This window comes from Capricornis sumatraensis, chromosome 2 (genome assembly GCF_032405125.1).
Source record: "Capricornis sumatraensis isolate serow.1 chromosome 2, serow.2, whole genome shotgun sequence".
Classification (NCBI taxonomy): Eukaryota; Metazoa; Chordata; class Mammalia; order Artiodactyla; family Bovidae; genus Capricornis; species Capricornis sumatraensis.
Window position 1 is genome coordinate 207,355,821 of NC_091070.1, and position 17,823 is coordinate 207,373,643.

The following is a 17,823-nucleotide window of genomic DNA, read 5'->3' on the forward strand; positions in this document are numbered from 1 at the left end:
CTCTTGTTCTGCAATCCTTAACGCATTGTCTTGCCGAGCATCTTTGTCAGTCCTAGAGCTGGCTGGGGACTGAATTCGCTGGATTAGCCTCTGTTCACACTCCTCCAGGCGCAGCCGGATATTCTTCAGCTCTGAAATGTACATCTTGGCCACAGTTTCCTCTTTGTCCTCTGTAATGCACAAGCACAGAAGACCATTAAGCACCACAACAGAGATCAGCAAACCTGAGAAAAACAGATTCACCCTTAGACAGGGTACCACTGGTTCTAGTAGAGCTGATACTCCATGAATGAAAGCAAAGCCTTATATGGGAACCTTCTGCCTGTTCCCAAACTCCCTGCATCATATACTGATCTTTGAGGTCCAAATACATAATTTCCACAAGAAAACGGGATATGTTTATTAGCAATAATGAATAAAATACAGCCTTTTCTTCCATGATCTGATTTTGAGAATTCGTCTCTGTGAGTTATTCGCTATCTCAAGTTTTTCTAGCAATGCAAGTGGTAAAAAGGTGGTGATGATACTTTCTAGTTTCTATGAAGGGTCGAGCAGCACCCTTCAGGGCTTTCATTCCACCTTTCCCCTCCCTCTTCCCAAGGCACATACCATTCTCCATGGACTTCATCAGGTGCTGGAAATGGGTTTTACACGCCTCCACCTCCTCTTCCAAGCGAAGACGGTCAGCCACTGAGAAGAGGGCCGAGTCACGACTCTCCTGCAGAAAGTCTTCGTAGTGGGCCTGCAGATTCTTCATAACCTGGTGGTACTCCCCAGGTGCTGAGGAGCGGAGCTGCAGAGAAAAAGAACAGTGGATATTTCAATGGAATCTAAATGTAATACAAAATAGTGCACAAATCATATTTATAAACATGTCGATTTTTCACAAATTGAATGTGTCCATGAAGTCAGCATTCGGATCAAGAAGCAGGACATTACTAGCATCTCAGAAGCACTCTGTGCCCTCTCAGATGCAAACCTTAATGACGGCCAATGCACCAGCATTCCCCTATTCCGCACATTTATCCAAAAGGTTTTAGTTTCTAAGATCCTCAAGCTCCTAACCCTGAAACAGTATCCCTGACTTCATTTCCCACTAATTGGGTGAGTAGGAGTCTCACAGTAATAGAAAAAACTTCCTGCTAAAAAAATAAAACTTGCCAATAGGCTATAAGCCTGGGTTAAAGCTTCCATAATTACCTTTTCCAGATTCCAGGTCTTTACAAGGTCAAGGTCCTTCCTCAGATAGTTCCAGGAGATAAGGCTTTTGGTGTTGACATGTAGTTGATGCCAAAGGGCCATCACCTTCTGATAAGATTGCTCCACCCTACAAGCAACACAAAACCTGGCTATAGCTTTTCTAAGGCCTGAGGTCCACCCTTGAGACCTTCTAAGGGAAAAAAATGTGATTGTCTCAGCAGAGCTGAACAGAATCATTAAACCTAAATTAATTGATTTTCTCAAGCACATATTTAGCAATATCATAAATGTTACCTGAATATATTGATAATATGAGAAGTCAGAGTGGAAAAGCAATGACAGACAAAATAGAGACAAAATAACTCCAAATGAAATTTTTGAAAAATTACAACAATTCTTAGAAAGCAAACACAGATTCATCCCTCCATCAGTTCACCCGCAAAGGGCAGAAATGGAAGCACAGGGTGGCAGCTGAGCCAGTACCTGCTGGCCGTCTCCATGGCATCCTTATTGGGTGGGGGGATGAGGAAGCAGACTGACGGCACCATTGCCTCGTTCCCTGTGGGGCTGATCACTTTCCACTTGGTCCTCTGTGAATTATCTTCCAATACACACTCATCATTCTTGCAAATAGTTATCTGAAAAGAAAAATTTATAAGTTATTTCTAATGGATAAACAAACAACCTATTATTACCTGGTGCCTGATCCCAAGGCTATGAAAGCCTTAAGGAAAAATCATTTTGGAGATCTTTTATCACCTAGGGAAAGTTTCTGATTTTGATAAAAAGATAATGTATATAAATATACAACCCAGGGATGGTTGCAACATGAAAAAATAAATGAAGCAAGTGTTTACTAAATGCCTGTTACATGTCGAGTAACTCAGATATGACAGTTATATGGAGACTGTCAGAGCTCCAGGAGCAATCTCTGTATCCGCATTGAACACGGTAAAAATTAAAGGGATATAATACAACTTTGCTTTTGTGATACTTCCACATCCTCCCTTCCTGTCACCCCAGTCAAATCCCTGAAATGTTTGAGCATTTGAAATCATCAGCTCTTTCTCTTGGGAGACAGGTAACCAGTATTATTAGTTTCTGTCTAATTTACAGACAGAAATATTGAGATAGGAAAAGCACAGGAAGAGGTCATTCGTTCTTTGGTATAACACATATTTACTGAGCCTACTATGTGCTCGGAAGTACGCTAGGCCACTAGAGATACATATCCCGCATATTTTGATGTGCTACTTGGTTACAAAACTGTGTGACAAACTGAGTTTACCAGGGAATGCATGGAAGGCAAAAGACCCGGTCTTTGTTAGAGGGGTAAAGAGATTATTCAAGACTTTGAAGCCACATTAAGGAATTTAGACTTTCTGAAAAGAAATGGGGCAACTTCCCTGGTGTTTCAGTGGTTAAGACTGTCTTCCAACGCAGGGAGTACAGGTTCAATCCCTGGTCAGGATTGCAGCTAAGATGCCACAAAAAACCAAAACATGAAACAGAAAAAATACTGCAACAAATTCAATAAAGACTTTAAAAGTGGACCATGTGGGGAAAAAAAAAATCTTAAAAAATAAAATAAATAAGAACAAATGGAGAATTGTTGTAGGACTTAGGCAGGGGAGAGTTGTTTTTTTTTTTTTTAAGATCATGCTGGTGATAGGATAAAGAATACACTGAATGGGAGGCTGATGCAATAATCCAAGTGGGTCTGATTTAGGTAGAAGCAGCAGGGATAGAAAGAATACTTCAGGGATATTTGTGTGTGTGTATGTATGTGTGTGCTCAAGTTGTGTCTGACTTTTTGTGATCTCATGGACTATAGCCGCCAGGCTCCTCTGTCCATGGGATTTTCCAGGCAAGAATACTGGAGTGGGTCACCACTTCCTACTCCAGGGGATCTTCTGGACCCAGGGATTGAACCCACATCTCCTGCACTGGGAGTCCGGTTCTTTACCACTGCACCACCTGGGAAGCATAATGAGGGGTGTTTCTTTACAAATGCTGACTTGGTAGCAGCTGTAGGAAAAGAGGAGAGGAGTCATGGATCTCTCTAGGATGTTAAAAAGCCCCATTTCTAGCCACTCTTAGGCAACTGGGTAGATAATGATGTCAGTTACTGAGGCAGGGAGCAGGTCAAGATTGTAGAGTTGAGGCTTACGTTTTTAATGATAGATTTGAGCACGTTTAAGTTCTTGAGAAACCTATATGCAGGTCAGGAAGCAACAGTTAGAACTGGACATGGAACAACAGACTGGTTCCAAAGAGGAAAAGGAGTACTTCAAGGCTGTATATTGTCACCCTGCTTATTTAACTTATATGCAGAGGACATCATGAGAAACGCTGGGCTGGAAGAAGCACAAACTGGAATCAAGATTGCCGGGAGAAATATCAATACCCTCAGATATGCAGATGACACCACCCTTATGGCAGAAAGTGAAGAGGAACTAAAATGCCTCTTGAAAGTGAAAGAGGAGAGTGAAAAAGTTGGCTTAAAGCTCAACATTCAGAAAATGAAGATCATGGCATCTGGTCCCATCACTTCATGGGAAATAGATGGGGAAACAGTGGAAACAGTGTCAGATTTTATTTTTGGGGGGCTCCACAATCACTGTAGATGGTGACTGCAGCCATGAAATTAAAAGACACGTACTCCCTGGAAGAAAAGTTATGATCAACCTAGATAGCATATTGAAAAGCAGAGACATTACTTTGCCAACAAAGGTCCATCTAGTCAAGGATATGGTTTTTCCAGTGGTCATGCATGGATGTGAGAGTTGGACTGTGAAGAAAGCTGAGTGCAGAAGAATTGATGCTTTTGAACTGTGGTGTTGGAGAAGACTCTTGAGAGTCCCTTGGACTGCAAGAGATCCAACCAGTCCATTCTAAAGGAGATCAGCCCTGGGTGTTCTTTGGAAGGAATGATGCTAAAGTCGAAACTCCAGTACTTTGGCCACCTCATGCGAAGAGTTGACTCATTGGAAAAGACTCTGATGCTGGGAGGGATTGGGGGCAGGAGGAGAAGGGGACGACCGAGGATGAGATGGCTGGATGGCATCACCGACTCAATGGACATGAGTTTGAGTGAACTCCGGGAGTTGGTGATGGACAGGGAGGCCTGGCGTGCTGAGATTCATGGGGTCGCAAAGAGTTGGACACGACTGAACTGAACTGAAGTGAACTGAAGTTCTAACAACAGAACTCTTATCATTTGACCTTTCCTTACTATCATAACCCTAACTGAAGGCTTCTCTTGTCCCTTGTCTCCCTTTGGAGCAGGAGGTACCCTCCCCACGTCCTCACCTCGATCTGCCTGTAGTCACAGATGGCCTTCACGGAAATGGTGCTCTTTAGCGTGTGGTCAGGACTGCGTGGCTTTAGCTGAACAATGGATTTTGATCTCCCAACAAGACTGGCAACGGAACTCTTGGATTGTATAAGCTGCTCCTTTTCATCCTACAAAATGAGAAGAAAACCAAAGAGACATTAATGTTGCTCCTCGGGAGACTGAGTCAACAAAGAAAACTGAGTGCTCCACTCCCTCTGAGAACGTCACTTCTCGGTTAAGTAGGGATCCTTGGTGGAGCCATCTTAGAAAAACACAGGGATAAAGAAGACAGGAGGGGATGCTTCTGTCTGCTACCAAGTGCATTTATACTCAAATTTTGCAGCTTTCTCCCTGTGCAGTTTTCAATGAACCATAAAGCCACATGCAAAAGCAAATAATAAATAAATAAAACAAAATAAGAATTTCTAGCTGCCAAATACAGCTAACAAAGGATTTTGCCAAATAAGGTTCAGAGAACATGGAAGTTAAAAACAATGATAATAACTAGGTTGTGGTTGTTATTATTATTATTATTCAGTTTCTCACTGACAGAAGCCAGCTCTTGCCTCTCTGCTTAGGAGAAGTTAGAGTTATGCTCTTTTAATTTTTTCTTTTTTAAATAATGTTATCTCCCAAGCTGTATTAGAAATATTTTACTTTCTTAGATTGAATCAAACTTCCTAGAGAAAGATCTTAGTTCTTCAACCAACAACCTATAAATCAAAGTTGTTGGTGAAGGTATTGTGATAAACAATTTAGGGTTTACCTTTTGGAATCTCGCTGTGCTATATTTATACAAATTTGATTGATTTGAAAGAGATCTCATGCAAAATTGAAACTCTCAAGTCTCTGCAAACCCAGTTTTCTTAAAAACTAATGAACTTATCAACAAAATTGGTAGCAATCTACTACCAATTCCATTAGAGAGTAAAAGACAACTTTTATCTATTAACCAGGATGTTTCGAGATCATTTTGACTTATTAAAAAGTCCCCAGAAGAGGGCTTTCTTGGGATGGAAGTAGATGTGATGAGAGTAAAGAGTTAATAATGTTAAGAAATGCCATTAAAGAATTAAGAATATGCAAGTAGAGAAAAAGAAATGCTTAAACAAACTACCTGTGCCTGTCCCCGGGAGCATGATTGGAAGAAATACAACTTTAACTTATTAGTTAAGAGAGAGGAATGGAATATGTCAGGGAGACAGCCACATTGTTCCATTCTTGAGAGCTGGTCTACCCATTTCAGTTTCCTTGCAATAAAGATGTCAATTTCTGTCTAACCCATAGCCAAACATCTCAAGCTCCAGAGACCAAGTGCTCAGCGTGGTACAAGGTCTGAAAAGAACCAGAAGCCATGACAGATGCTCCCGAACCTGACGGACAAGCAGCGGAGCAGACCCAGGTGACTCCATGCCCCGATGACGCCGCCAACTCGATGCCCCTGACCTGGAGAGGAGGGAGCAGAGCAGCGACCCTCGAGAAGAGGAGATAGGACAACACCTGCAGAGGAGTTACCCTACGACAGGAAGGTACTCTGTGGGAGGGAGGAGATAATAGCCAAGGATTATTATATTCCTCCTTCATACTTGATGTGCCTCTGAGAGACATTCTAGAGACATCGGAAAAGTCAGGTCTTTACCCTTCATTCCAAATTAATTCAGTTCACAAATTCTTTGCTCAGGTGAAACCACTGAGCCTAAATTCATTCATAGCGTTACAATACCTGAAAGCATTTTTTTCAATCAATTAATGTTCAAAAATTCCCAAGTCTCACCCACGCAAAAAAAAAAAAGAAGAAGAAAATGACACTATTTGGGGTAATAATGGTTCTCTTACTTATAACTCGTTACTGAAATGTGAGACTCCCCTTGGCTTCTCACAAAGGAAAAGTAATTTCCCTATTAAATATATATTTCCATCTTAAGTTGAAATGTAGTTTGAGCCCCATCTTGTTAACTATATAATATATGCTTAGTAAGTAGTCTGCTGCTGACTTTTACTACCGACACCACTGAAGGAATAGTTCATTGGATAACATAAACTTGACTTGGATTAAATCCTGCATGCAAAACTATTTTTAAAAGGTTAACATTGCTACATAAACTGGATAGATACTGTATTACATCTAAATAAGATATTAATGTTCCAAATATCTCATTGTTACCAAAAGAAAATTTCCAAAGCAGGAAAAAATTGGCTCAGGTCTCGTTCATTGGTATTTTACTTCTCTTTGCACAAGAGAGTGAAAAAGAATTTGGTGTCAGCTAATCCCATCAACCCTATTTTTCATGCTCTACACCCCATCTGTGGCTCCAACTACTGAATTAAAACAAGGAACAATGCAAAGAAACAGTGATGAACACCATGTGGCTCGGGGCACATGGCCAGGCCCTTACTTCAAAAGCGTATCCTAAAGACTCTTATTAGCACCTTCTTTAAGAAAAGAGAAAAAGAACCACATTGATTAAACTCCAATCGACTCTGAGCCAAACTTTACAGCAATGACCCGCAGCCCTGGCGCTTTCAAGGATATGAACAGCAGCAGCTGACAGGTTTACTCTGCTTCCCAGAAGCAGGCATCCCACTGATGCAACACCCACCATGGAGTCCTGCAGCAGGTCCTCCAGGCGGGATAAGCTGGTGCTGTGGTCGCAGGAATACTTCCGTTTGATGGAATCTTGGAGGTTCCTCAAGAACGACTCCAGGTCTCGAGCATCACTGAAGAACTGCAGGGATAAGAGGGAAGGCCACCTGGTGCTCAGTGCATCATGATACCAAGATGGAGAAAGAACAACCCCACTGTGCCAGCTGATTAGACAGTCCTGGATCACAAAGGCCACGCCAGGGAAACAGCAGGGCTGGCTGCCACAAAGCCCACTGAACCCAATACAACAGTTAGTCCGCGTCGCCCTTCGGAAACCACTGCTCTTTCTCCTGTGTGCTGGCTAGTGACAGCACTTGACTGTCAGGTCTATTTCATGAAAAGCCTAGAGGTTGAGGGATCATGTGTTTCGATTTACTGAAATGATTACAAAATGATCAGGAAGCTTATTTAATTAAGCAGCAAAAATCCAAACAGAGATAATGGCTTATTTCCTCCTCCCACCCTCACCTGAAAACAAGCAGTATGTTCTTGATGTGGTGATAGACTGATGAAGAAAAAAAAAAAAGGTTCTGATATTTTATAGCCCCTTCCATCAGGAGGTGGATCTATTTTTATCCCCCAGCAAAGCCCTCCCCAAGCTGGGCTTGCTTTAGCCAATGGCACATTAATACATGTCACAGCAGAAAAAAGAACTTGTGCACCAGGACACGCTTTCTCTGGCTACTTGTGGAACACTGCTACTCTTTCCCACTCCAGGGGACTTTTTGTTTTCCTGCTACCCTCTACCTCTGAAGTCATTTTATTAACTGTCATGTGCCACTTGAGCCTCCAGGAAAATCAAAAACAGGCAGAAAAAAATTTTTTAAAGGATCCAGTAGGACAGCCTACTGGATGCTAGAGACTTGCATACTGACTTGTCACCCCAGTCTACTGTCTGACATGGAAGTGACACGATTCGGGACCAACCAGCTCCCAGCCTGCCTGCCAACTGCCTGTAGCCATGCGTCACCCAGGCAAGATGAGAAAAAATCTTCCGCTGATCCTAGCCCAAACCACCAAACCAGAGTCTCTCGAGCTGACTAATGGTCGTTGCTCTAAGCAACTAACTTTCGGGGTCGTGGTTTGTGCAGTAAAGGTTCACTGACACAGATGTGTTTTTAACCTCACCCATCCCGTGTGCATGCTTGCAGGCACACGCCAGCACAGGCAATCACACTTACAGTCTCTTGCCTGAATGAAAAAAGGTATCCCCTCTGATGAAAACAGAGCCATCCTTTCTGATGCTCGTGCGCACACGCACGTGCACACACACACACACACACACACACACACACACAGAGCCCAGGTACCTGAAAATAAGCAGTATTCTCTTTCAGGTGCTGCTCGACACATAAGCACAGCTGCTTCATCCACTGCAACTGGGACTGGACAGCGGCACTGTAAGCCTGCAATGACCACGGACAGAAGGGCAGGGGTTTAACAGGCCTGCCACATATGTGTGATGCACTCGTCCAGCTACACTTCCGCTAGTGCCAGAGGCCCACAGAGGATACATGAGATACTTGGCTGGCATCAGCTCAAAGCTCCCCACAAAAGAGAGGCCTGTCTTTTATCCAACATGGTTTTGTTAAAAGAGGTTACACAGAAAAGGCCTCTTCTACACTCAGTTGCAACTAAATGATGGGGGCAGCAAACCCCAGGCCTAAGTCAATCCCTCTGCTGCCTCCGCTGACTCTTCCCTGGCCACAGGCACCACACCCAAGAGGCAGGATGTCTAGACAGTTCTGTGAAAAAATATGGTTCAAGTCACTTTCCCCATGAAGTCAGGAGTTGACATCGCTTCTGGGGCTTCTCACAGTGTCCTCGTCAGGCTATTATCACAGCTCTCTGAGGTCTTTAGGGGGCTGGGGTGTCAAGGGAGAAGACCTAAGCTGCATGATCCTTGATGCGTCCTCCAGGCCCCTCAGCAGAGCTAAGTCTTTGATGTGAACACTTATATAATTGTAACCTCTGTGCACTTGACCCTCACACCCTCAAGTCACACGCACCTCCACGGTCTGCTTGGCGGGGTGGTTCTCAAGGGACAGTAGCTCGGCTGTATCTTGTAGAGACCGAAACACGTCCTGTTTCTCCTCTAGTTCCATTGTCAGCTCCTGAAAATTGAATTCAGCTTTATTCAATGGGTGCTATTAGGAAGGAGTAGAAATAAGGAAAAGGCTGTGTTCCCTACCCTGCTTTACAGGAGCCCGCAACCCAGGGTTAGTGCCAAAACGAGATGCATGAACGGTATGTGCCAGAGGATTTCAGAGAAGAGCAAAAATGCTGGAATCACTGGAGAATGACTCACAACAGATACGGGACCTGAGCCAGATGTGAGTAAGCAGGGGAACACAGGAGAGGCTGAAGGCAAGAAAGGAGGGAACGAGGCTGGAGGGGAGGGCTCACGTCAGCGCCCACTGACACAGCACCTGACCCACACAGCTGACTGGCCGTCTCTAGGTTCTGTTAACACTTTAGGCCCCGGTCTAGAGGCCAGCTCTTCTGTGCTGCTGGGTACTGATCCTTGCTATCAGATTTGACCTTTTCTCCCTGATGCTCTCTGAGCACTTTCCTTATGTCTCTATCATAGCCTAGGTTTCCTTCTTACAGATTATTTACTCTATTACAGTATCGTTTCTCCTTTACTTGAGAATAATCATACTTCAGAGAATTCAGAATTTATAAGAAGTCAAGAATACACTTCAGTTAAACAATATTAAGCCTTGTACTATATTTGCTCGCTAAATGTTACTTAGCCTTTTACACAACCCTTTGAAAGGTCACTATTATCCCATTTTACAGAGGTCCAAGGAGAGCAGATGACTTACCAAGGTCCCAGAGCTAACAAGTAGAGGGATAAGAATTTCACTTAAGGTCTATCTCATTCCAAAGTCTATAACCTTGACCACAAAGTTAAATTGCTTCTAAAATGATTCAATTTGCAGACTGCTGCGCTCGTCACCCAAGACACTGCCTTTCTAACTACATTCCAAATAAATTCATTCTAGAGCTTGATTTCCCCTCTCTCCATATACACTTTCTCACAGGAACAGATATATTAAGCAGGGTCCCTATTCTACCTAGCAAAGTGCAAATCCCAAAACCCAGGCTCTCCGACCAGCCCCTCTGGCTTCTTCCGCTGCTGTTACCAAATATGACAGGTCTGTTGTGCTAGACTCACAGAGAAGTAATTTTTCTTGGCTGAGATATTGGGATTGTTGTCACTCCAGTCATATGCTAGTTCCTCCTCCTCCTTCTCATTCAACCAGATCAACTCAGCTGTAGCTCTTGAGACAAATTTGTGCAGGCTCTGAAGGTGCCTCATCCGGAAGCTAGAGGTTTCCTAGACAAAGAACGGATTACAAGGTTAGACTGTCAGCCTTTCATCTATAGAATATAGCACATTTGACATCAAAGCAAAGAATAGCTGAGGAAATGAATTTAGCTTTGCTTTTTAAATCTCTGGGTGTTTCTCCTCAGTTTTAAATTTAGTACAAGTTTGGTATAGGACTCCCGTGTCAATCCTAGCTGGAAGTGAGAACATGCCAGGCCTGTGTGGGACCTCGTGGATAAAGAATGATCCTGGGCCAGTCCTACTCTGCACAATCTTGAATATAAGAATGAAGAACAAACAGAAGAGGGGTCCCTGTCCTGTCAATCTCAAACTTTGAGTTTTGATGGCCACTGCTTTGGTGAAGCATAATAACTATGATAAGCTCTACTTCAAACTTTCTGGGGCAGTGGTTTCTAACCCAGGAAGAAAACTGAGAAAAACGTTATGATACATATGAACAACTGCACAGGAAACAATATAACCTAGTAAATAGAAAACCAAAACGGGCCCAAACCAAGAGCCTTCTGAATTAGGGAACCATACGCTCCATGAACAGAACAAAACAGAGTTAGTCAAAACTCACCTTCAATTTACAATACTGTGTCTCCAGCTTTCCAAGAGTTTCAACATAACTGGTATGGAAATTTTGGGACATTTTTCCCTGATAAGAAAAGAATGAGATAAAAATATATTAGAGAAAAAGTAAACTATATCTATGGTATGCTTTCAACTATATAAATATTACGTCTGCACACTGACAGAGATTAGTCACTCTCAGAGTCAGCAGTTTGGACGGGGCATCTCTGGCTGAGATTTGACAGCTCAGAGCAGCACTGAGTGTGGGCAGCCTAGCAGAGGAAGACGCCTCACAGACCTCATGGTCTTCTGCTTCCAGCGATTCTGGGGGGTTTCTAAGCAAAACTATGCCTGCTGACTCCTCAAACTAGTCAGATGCTTTGTGGAAGAGGAGACTTGGAATTTAAAATGGGAGAACACAAAAGAGTGAGGGAGAGGCGAGATCGAGGAAACGGTTTTGCTTACCAGCTCTCTACTGCACGTAGATGGGCAGTGGAAGGAGCATAAATTTTTGGATCCAAGGGCCCGAGTTTGGAAACTGCATTTGCTACTTACTAATTTTGACCTTAGCTTAGTGTCACTGTTCTTTTCAGTAAAAAGGGATTTGTAAAAAACACCTTTCCCACAAAGTTATGTCAAAAAAGCAAGAGATGATACTTCGTGTGCAAAAGGGGTTTGTGGTCGAGTTTCATGTACAGGGACCGCTACCCTGTACACTGCTCCATCGCACAGCCACCCCAGCTGCCCATAGCGGATTCTGAATGCTGCCCACCTCATATAGCCTGGCCTCTTTGACACTTGAGCCCAGTTCTTCCACGCTGGCATGGATGTGCTGCTGTGTCTCCAGCTGCAGCTCCACACTAGGCAGGTCATTGCCCCACTCTGCTCGCTCCAGTTTCATCTGGGAAAAAAAATATGAATATAATTTATTGCTAAGTTGGCAGAAGATGAAAACTGTCAGCATCAGTTTGGACAATGTGGCTGTGGAGAGGGGACCGGCAAAAAGGACATCTAAACCATCTCCCTCTTACAGGCAAGTACATTATGACGTACCCTCAAGGAGCTGGAGGATAAACCCCATCCCTAAAAGCAGCAACAGCAGCCTTCTGCTGCTGCATGATGGGAATACATCCCTGAATTTACCAACAAGAAAGGTGTCCCCATAGGCTGAAAGGCTTAACTTTACAGTTTAGGTATTTCCCTTTATGGAGTCTCTTCATTTCACAATCAGAATGGAGATAAGAAATAAATATCCACAAATACTAAGCTCCATTCATGTCATCAACTATTGGCTAATGGAAGGTAATTGTCAAAGAACTTGTCTTTATTTGTTGGTACAGGGGGAACCTGTCATCAGAAGATGGGAAGAATTTCATAGAAAACAAAAGGGTTAGAGGGTAAGAGGACGATGTTGAACTTGAACCGTTACCCTAGAATACATGTGAATACTGCCCCTTAGAACTGTGTCTTGCTTACACTTCAGAGCTGATACAAACACAACAGTGAAGTAGCAGCTCCTCTGCAATGAGGGAATTTAAGAAAAGATAACAGGGGTTTACAGACTCAGCAACTTCTCCCACCAGCTCCCACGGAGAGCACAGTCAGCCGAAGGGAAGAGCTCCATGAAGGGCTTCAAATTAGAAAAGCCTGAACATTTAAGCCTTCCCAGGTGGCTCAGAGAGTAAATAAAGTGTCTGCCTACAACGCAGGAGACCCAGGTTCGATCCCTGGGAAGATCCCCTGGAGAAGGAAATGGCAACCCACTCCAGTATTCTTGCCTGGAAAATCCCATGGACAGAGGAGCCTGGTAGGCTACAGTCCGTGGGTCGCAAAGAGTCGGACACGACTGAGTGACTTCACTTTCACTTTCATGCATTTAAGATGGGATTTGATGATTTGAACTGATCTTATTTCAAAATTTAATAGAGAAGGGGGCTTAGGAGCTAGGCAGCAGCGATAATTAAGGTAATCTATACAAGAGACACAGAGCAACCCGACACTCTTAGACAATTGCTGAGTTCAAGGAACCTCAGTGTGCTGCATAAGTATTTGGAATGTATACCCACCTGCATTTCTTCTACCCAAGACAGTAGTTCATACACAAATCGAAGATTTCCTTCATCTTCAGAGGAGGAGATAGACACAAGTTCGGCCCGAGTCATGGGCTTTCGGAACCAGGAGGTAGAAGAAGAATGGGTTCCTTTGGTCAAGGGTTCTGCCTTCAGATGAGTAGTGGTTAAAGTAGAGGGTGGAACCAATTCAAGGGACGTGAAGTGGCCCTTCCGGTACAAGTTTGTGCACTCTAGACGCAACGTGACCAACTCATCCTGCAGACGCATGACCCTGAAATGGAAGAAGAGAAAGAAGACATTAAATTAACAATGTGCTTCTTAAAATAAAAATTTCCCTATACATTTGACAAGGATGAGGTAAAAATAAAGATGAGATCATCTTAGGGAAACTGTTTTTAAAAAGAAAAAGTGTCCTGTGAATGCAAGGTGGTGTTATGTGCATCTTCGTGGTGCAGAGTCATCTTTGAGGCAAGTGCCAAGTTACAGTGTTAACTGGAGGGAACCAAATCAGAACCAGTGTCTACAACTCCTGGATGATACAACAGAATAAACCATGAACTAAGGGGTCAAAAGATGTAGCTCTCAGTCTCAGGTATGTACATAGATCCTCATCCCCTCCATATGTGTTGGGTTCCTCCTCTATGAAAATTTACATTGAATCGCTCCAGCAGTTCTAAAGCAGATGTGATACCACAGTGCTGCAGGCCCCTCTGAAATATGTGCGGATGTTATAAGATGCCATACACAAAGATTAGGGAATTAGTGGGCAGGGCCTAGAATAAAGGAAACCTGCTTCTACCATGAGAATTTTCCTGCCTCAAATACCTGTAGCATCCCTACTGAGATACTGATCTCTAATGCCCAGGCTGTAGGATTCAGTGCCCGGCTCTCAATATCTGAGAACCAGTAGTGACCAGGCCCTCTGTTTGAGTCCCACGTTGCTCACCTAAAAGCCAGCTCTTCTAGCTGGTAGTAGTTCTCATCTCGTAGGATTTGGAGATCCACCTGCAGCTGTCTGATGAGACCTTCACACTCCTGAATGTACATGGTGACGTCTGACTCACACTGCACCGGCTGCCCTGACTCCAGGTGAGCAGCATCCTGAGAGAGAAAGGGAGAGTAAGAGGGGGGACAGCTCCCCTGCTCTCACCCACTTGGACCCAGGGAGCCAAGGCGTCCACTGCAATTCCAAGACAAACGAAGCTGGATCCCTCCACTGTTGACTTTAACCATCACAGCACAGGATGAGGGGTGACATGAACATGTGAGATAAAGCAGTCAGACTTACTGCCTGCAGCGTGTTTTTAGCTAGCGTCAGTTTCTCTTCACAGTTCAAAGCACCATTCTGGATTTTGTTTGCAATCTGTAGCAGCAATTCCAGCCTAAAATAAGGTGAAAACCAGAGTCAAGGGCAGGGCTCAAAGCGGCCCAGTAAGGGATGTCAGATCCCCTCCAGACTCTGGACCCACCTCTCTACAGCTGGCCGAAGTGATTTCTCTCGCTCCAGCATCTCAATGATGAGTTTTCCCCACTCTTCTTCCACATCATTAGGGTGATAACCTTGAGGCAGTTTAATTCGGCCAAATTCAATCCATACCTAAAAAAAAAAAAAAAAAAAACAGAGATACTCTTTTAGTCCAAAAACACAGCCATGCTCTCAGGCCCCAGTTTTAATTTATGCCTCGTCCATCACTTCCTGCTTCTTTGCCTAGCTATTCAGCAATTTTTCCCACTGTCTAATAAGAGATGACAAGTGAATATTTTAGCAGTACTTCACCTTCAGGTGAGAACAAAAAAATCACCTCTAAAATAGGGACCACTTGCTTGAAATCCTTCCATTTCTTACACATTTTCCATAAATCCTCCTGTCCTCACTATCCCCACCGTGGAAATGCCCATCTCTGCAACTTCAAATTCTCTAGGAATCAAAATGTGAAGGGAAGCCTCTTTTCTTTCTTTCTATCTGAGAGAAAGAATTAGTCTTCCCCTGAGAAATAGGAAAACATTCACAAAACTCCAGATTTCTGAATGAATATGTGACACTTTCCAATAGGCCCTTTGAAAAACAGTGATGGCAGATGCTTCCCCTTTACCATAAACTCACACGAGCAGCCTGAGAGTGATGCTCAACTTGTCACCCTGAGAATATTGCTATTAACGAAGGTTTGGAAGAAGATGCAGGGAACAAAGTAACAAAGGGCCTGCCAGCAAACCCCAGGTCTCAGCAAAGGATAAGCTTCCTTACCTCTAATAATTTATATAATTCCTCGATTCTTCCTTTTTCTCTCTCCTTGGCCAGAATTTCTGTTTCTTTGAAGTGTATGTATTGATTATAAAGTGCCTACAAAATTAATATTTGGTGAATGAATGCAAACATCCCAGTTTTCATACCACCTCACCCAGGAGCCAGCAGCAACAGGCTCTGAGACTTACTCCCCAGAGTGAATTTATGGAAAATGATTTAAGTCTATAACTTTACCTTTAGTTCAACAGGGTTCTGGGGAAAGGATTTATCTGACATCAGTATTGTGTGCTGTTTGATCCAGGGAATGAGGGAGTCCACTCGGCTTTGGTATTCTTGCCACCTGGCATCCACTTCCTATTGCCAAAAGGTAGACACCACACACACCCTGATTAGCAGTGTGCAAGCCAAGCTCAGGAGAAATTAGCTCAGGCCACCCCAAACCTCATAAAGCCCTTTCCTTTCATTACTGACACAGACACAGCTGCTCAGTTTAACACTCAGAGTCCCAGTTTCAAAGCTCCTCAAGGACGCTCAAGAGGGGATTCAATTTCCTGACACCTAGAATAGCCTATGCTGGACGCTACAAAATTAGCACCATCTACATTCATTCCCATGGACCAAGGACAACAGCCATGTGTAAAGATGATGTGGATTCAGTCTGCTCTGTACAAAAGTGCTCTGTACACACTGAGTGCTGAAGAAACATAGTCTAATCAATACACTCTACCCAAAGCAATCAGAGCCAGAAGGTATTTTAGGAAAATGTTCTTTTACCGTAGCACTGATCCCTTCTCCACCCTCAGGGACTTTAGGGAAGGCATCATAAATTGAAGACACATAAGTGATTACAGACTTCTCATCTGGAGATGGCACATCCACATCTGAGAGACAAAGGGCAAGAAATCTGTTACAACAACGGAACCCACTGGGGAAGAAATAATGAATGTATGTCAAACACCGCCAACTCCAGTCAGCTCTCACCTTCTGCATCCAGTAACCGGGTGACCCCTAGTCTTTCCGCTACTTCGAATGCCTGTTCGAGATTCTCTCGGTTGCTCTGGATCTGTACCCTCTCCATATCTACCAGATCAGGTCTGCAAAAGTCCACCAAGACATATGAAATGCCCCTAGCTATAGGCACACGGGAATTCATACAAAGAAACCCTCTTAAAAGTACTCAAAGCTGAAAAATACTGGATGAGTTAGAGAGAAAGCAAGAGGTTTAGAGGAGCACTAGTCACCTTGTTAATCACATTCCAGGAACCCAGGGCTCCCTAATTCTAAACTTACAGGATAGTAGGTTTGCTGGATTTCAAGGGAAAGGTACCAATTTTCCCAACGCATGGTTATGACCACTAGGAGTACAATAATATTGATCTTTGCCATTCAAAATTCCTATTTTCCTCACCCACTCCAAGCAAGTCCCCACTTCATGCCCTTTGTAATTGTTATTTCCTCCAAGTGAATCACGCGGACCCTGGAGGCCAGCATGGCCCACTCCTCATCCATGACTCTGCTCCAACATCCTCATCAGAGAGGCCACCGCTGACCCCCTGCCCAAGACACCACAACCCCCATCACTCTCTTCCCTCCACTGCCCTCACCCCTGTATGACAGCACACACTTATGTGTTTATTGCCTGTTTTCCCCATTGAAAAGTAAGCTCTGTGAGGGGAAGAATTTAGCTGCTTTCTTCACTGCTATACTAGCCCAGTGCTTAGAAGAGCAGGACTTCAGTACATATTCCTTTTTTAAATAAAACAAATGAATCAGAGCCTGGATTGTCAGCCGAGAGGAAATGTGGCATTATAGCTAATTAAAAGAAAGAGATGAGAAGCAGCCTCTCCAGGCCCCTGAGGCGCCACTGTATTTACCTGTATCGGTGAATAAGTGCATTGAACATCTTCCCATCACTCCAGCAGGAGGAAAAGTTGGTGCATTTGATTCCTGTGTAACCAGCTGTCACTTTCTGGGTCCACAGGAGCAGTTTCTCCTTAGCTGACATGTCCCCTGATTCTCCACTAATGTAGATGTCAGAGATCTGTCAAAAGATAGGACATGAAGTAATTTAAGATAAATAAGATGGAGCCTTTTAATCTTCTCTTCATACATGATGACTCTTAGAAGGAGATCCAAGGCTGGCATCACTTCAGATGAAAACTCCCAACATACACTCATTCTGTCTGGTAGTCAAAGAAATGCAAATTAAAGCTATGAGAGGACATTTTTTCCACCTGTCAAATTAGGAGAGTTTTTATTTTTTAATGATACTGGTCAGTATTGGAGAGAATATCTAAAATTGGGTATTCTCATGATATTGCCACTAGTGGGAGTATAAAGGGCATAAGTTGCCTCTGGAGGACAGTTTTTAAATAAGTCTTAAAAGAGACATATACCTGATAGAAAGTTATCAGA

The 17,823-nt window shown here is 43.5% G+C and overlaps 1 protein-coding gene across 2 annotated transcripts in view; it reads right to left on the minus strand.

Annotated features, from left to right (window-relative positions):
- Window positions 1-17,823, minus strand: part of MACF1 (microtubule actin crosslinking factor 1) — a 340,095-nt gene that overhangs the window by 145,356 nt on the left and 176,916 nt on the right. For both annotated transcript variants that reach the window (XM_068966665.1, XM_068966664.1), the window contains 20 exons: window positions 17,283-17,449; window positions 16,390-16,502; window positions 16,183-16,289; window positions 15,643-15,762; window positions 15,409-15,504; window positions 14,633-14,760; window positions 14,452-14,545; window positions 14,110-14,264; window positions 13,158-13,434; window positions 11,864-11,992; window positions 11,099-11,176; window positions 10,363-10,524; window positions 9,191-9,295; window positions 8,492-8,587; window positions 7,138-7,263; window positions 4,513-4,665; window positions 1,684-1,838; window positions 1,201-1,327; window positions 610-793; window positions 1-170 (listed from right to left, as the gene is read on the minus strand). In XM_068966665.1, coding sequence (XP_068822766.1) covers window positions 1-170; window positions 610-793; window positions 1,201-1,327; window positions 1,684-1,838; window positions 4,513-4,665; window positions 7,138-7,263; window positions 8,492-8,587; window positions 9,191-9,295; window positions 10,363-10,524; window positions 11,099-11,176; window positions 11,864-11,992; window positions 13,158-13,434; window positions 14,110-14,264; window positions 14,452-14,545; window positions 14,633-14,760; window positions 15,409-15,504; window positions 15,643-15,762; window positions 16,183-16,289; window positions 16,390-16,502; window positions 17,283-17,449 — 2,742 coding nt within the window. The remainder of the gene's footprint in view (window positions 171-609; window positions 794-1,200; window positions 1,328-1,683; window positions 1,839-4,512; window positions 4,666-7,137; window positions 7,264-8,491; window positions 8,588-9,190; window positions 9,296-10,362; window positions 10,525-11,098; window positions 11,177-11,863; window positions 11,993-13,157; window positions 13,435-14,109; window positions 14,265-14,451; window positions 14,546-14,632; window positions 14,761-15,408; window positions 15,505-15,642; window positions 15,763-16,182; window positions 16,290-16,389; window positions 16,503-17,282; window positions 17,450-17,823) is intronic.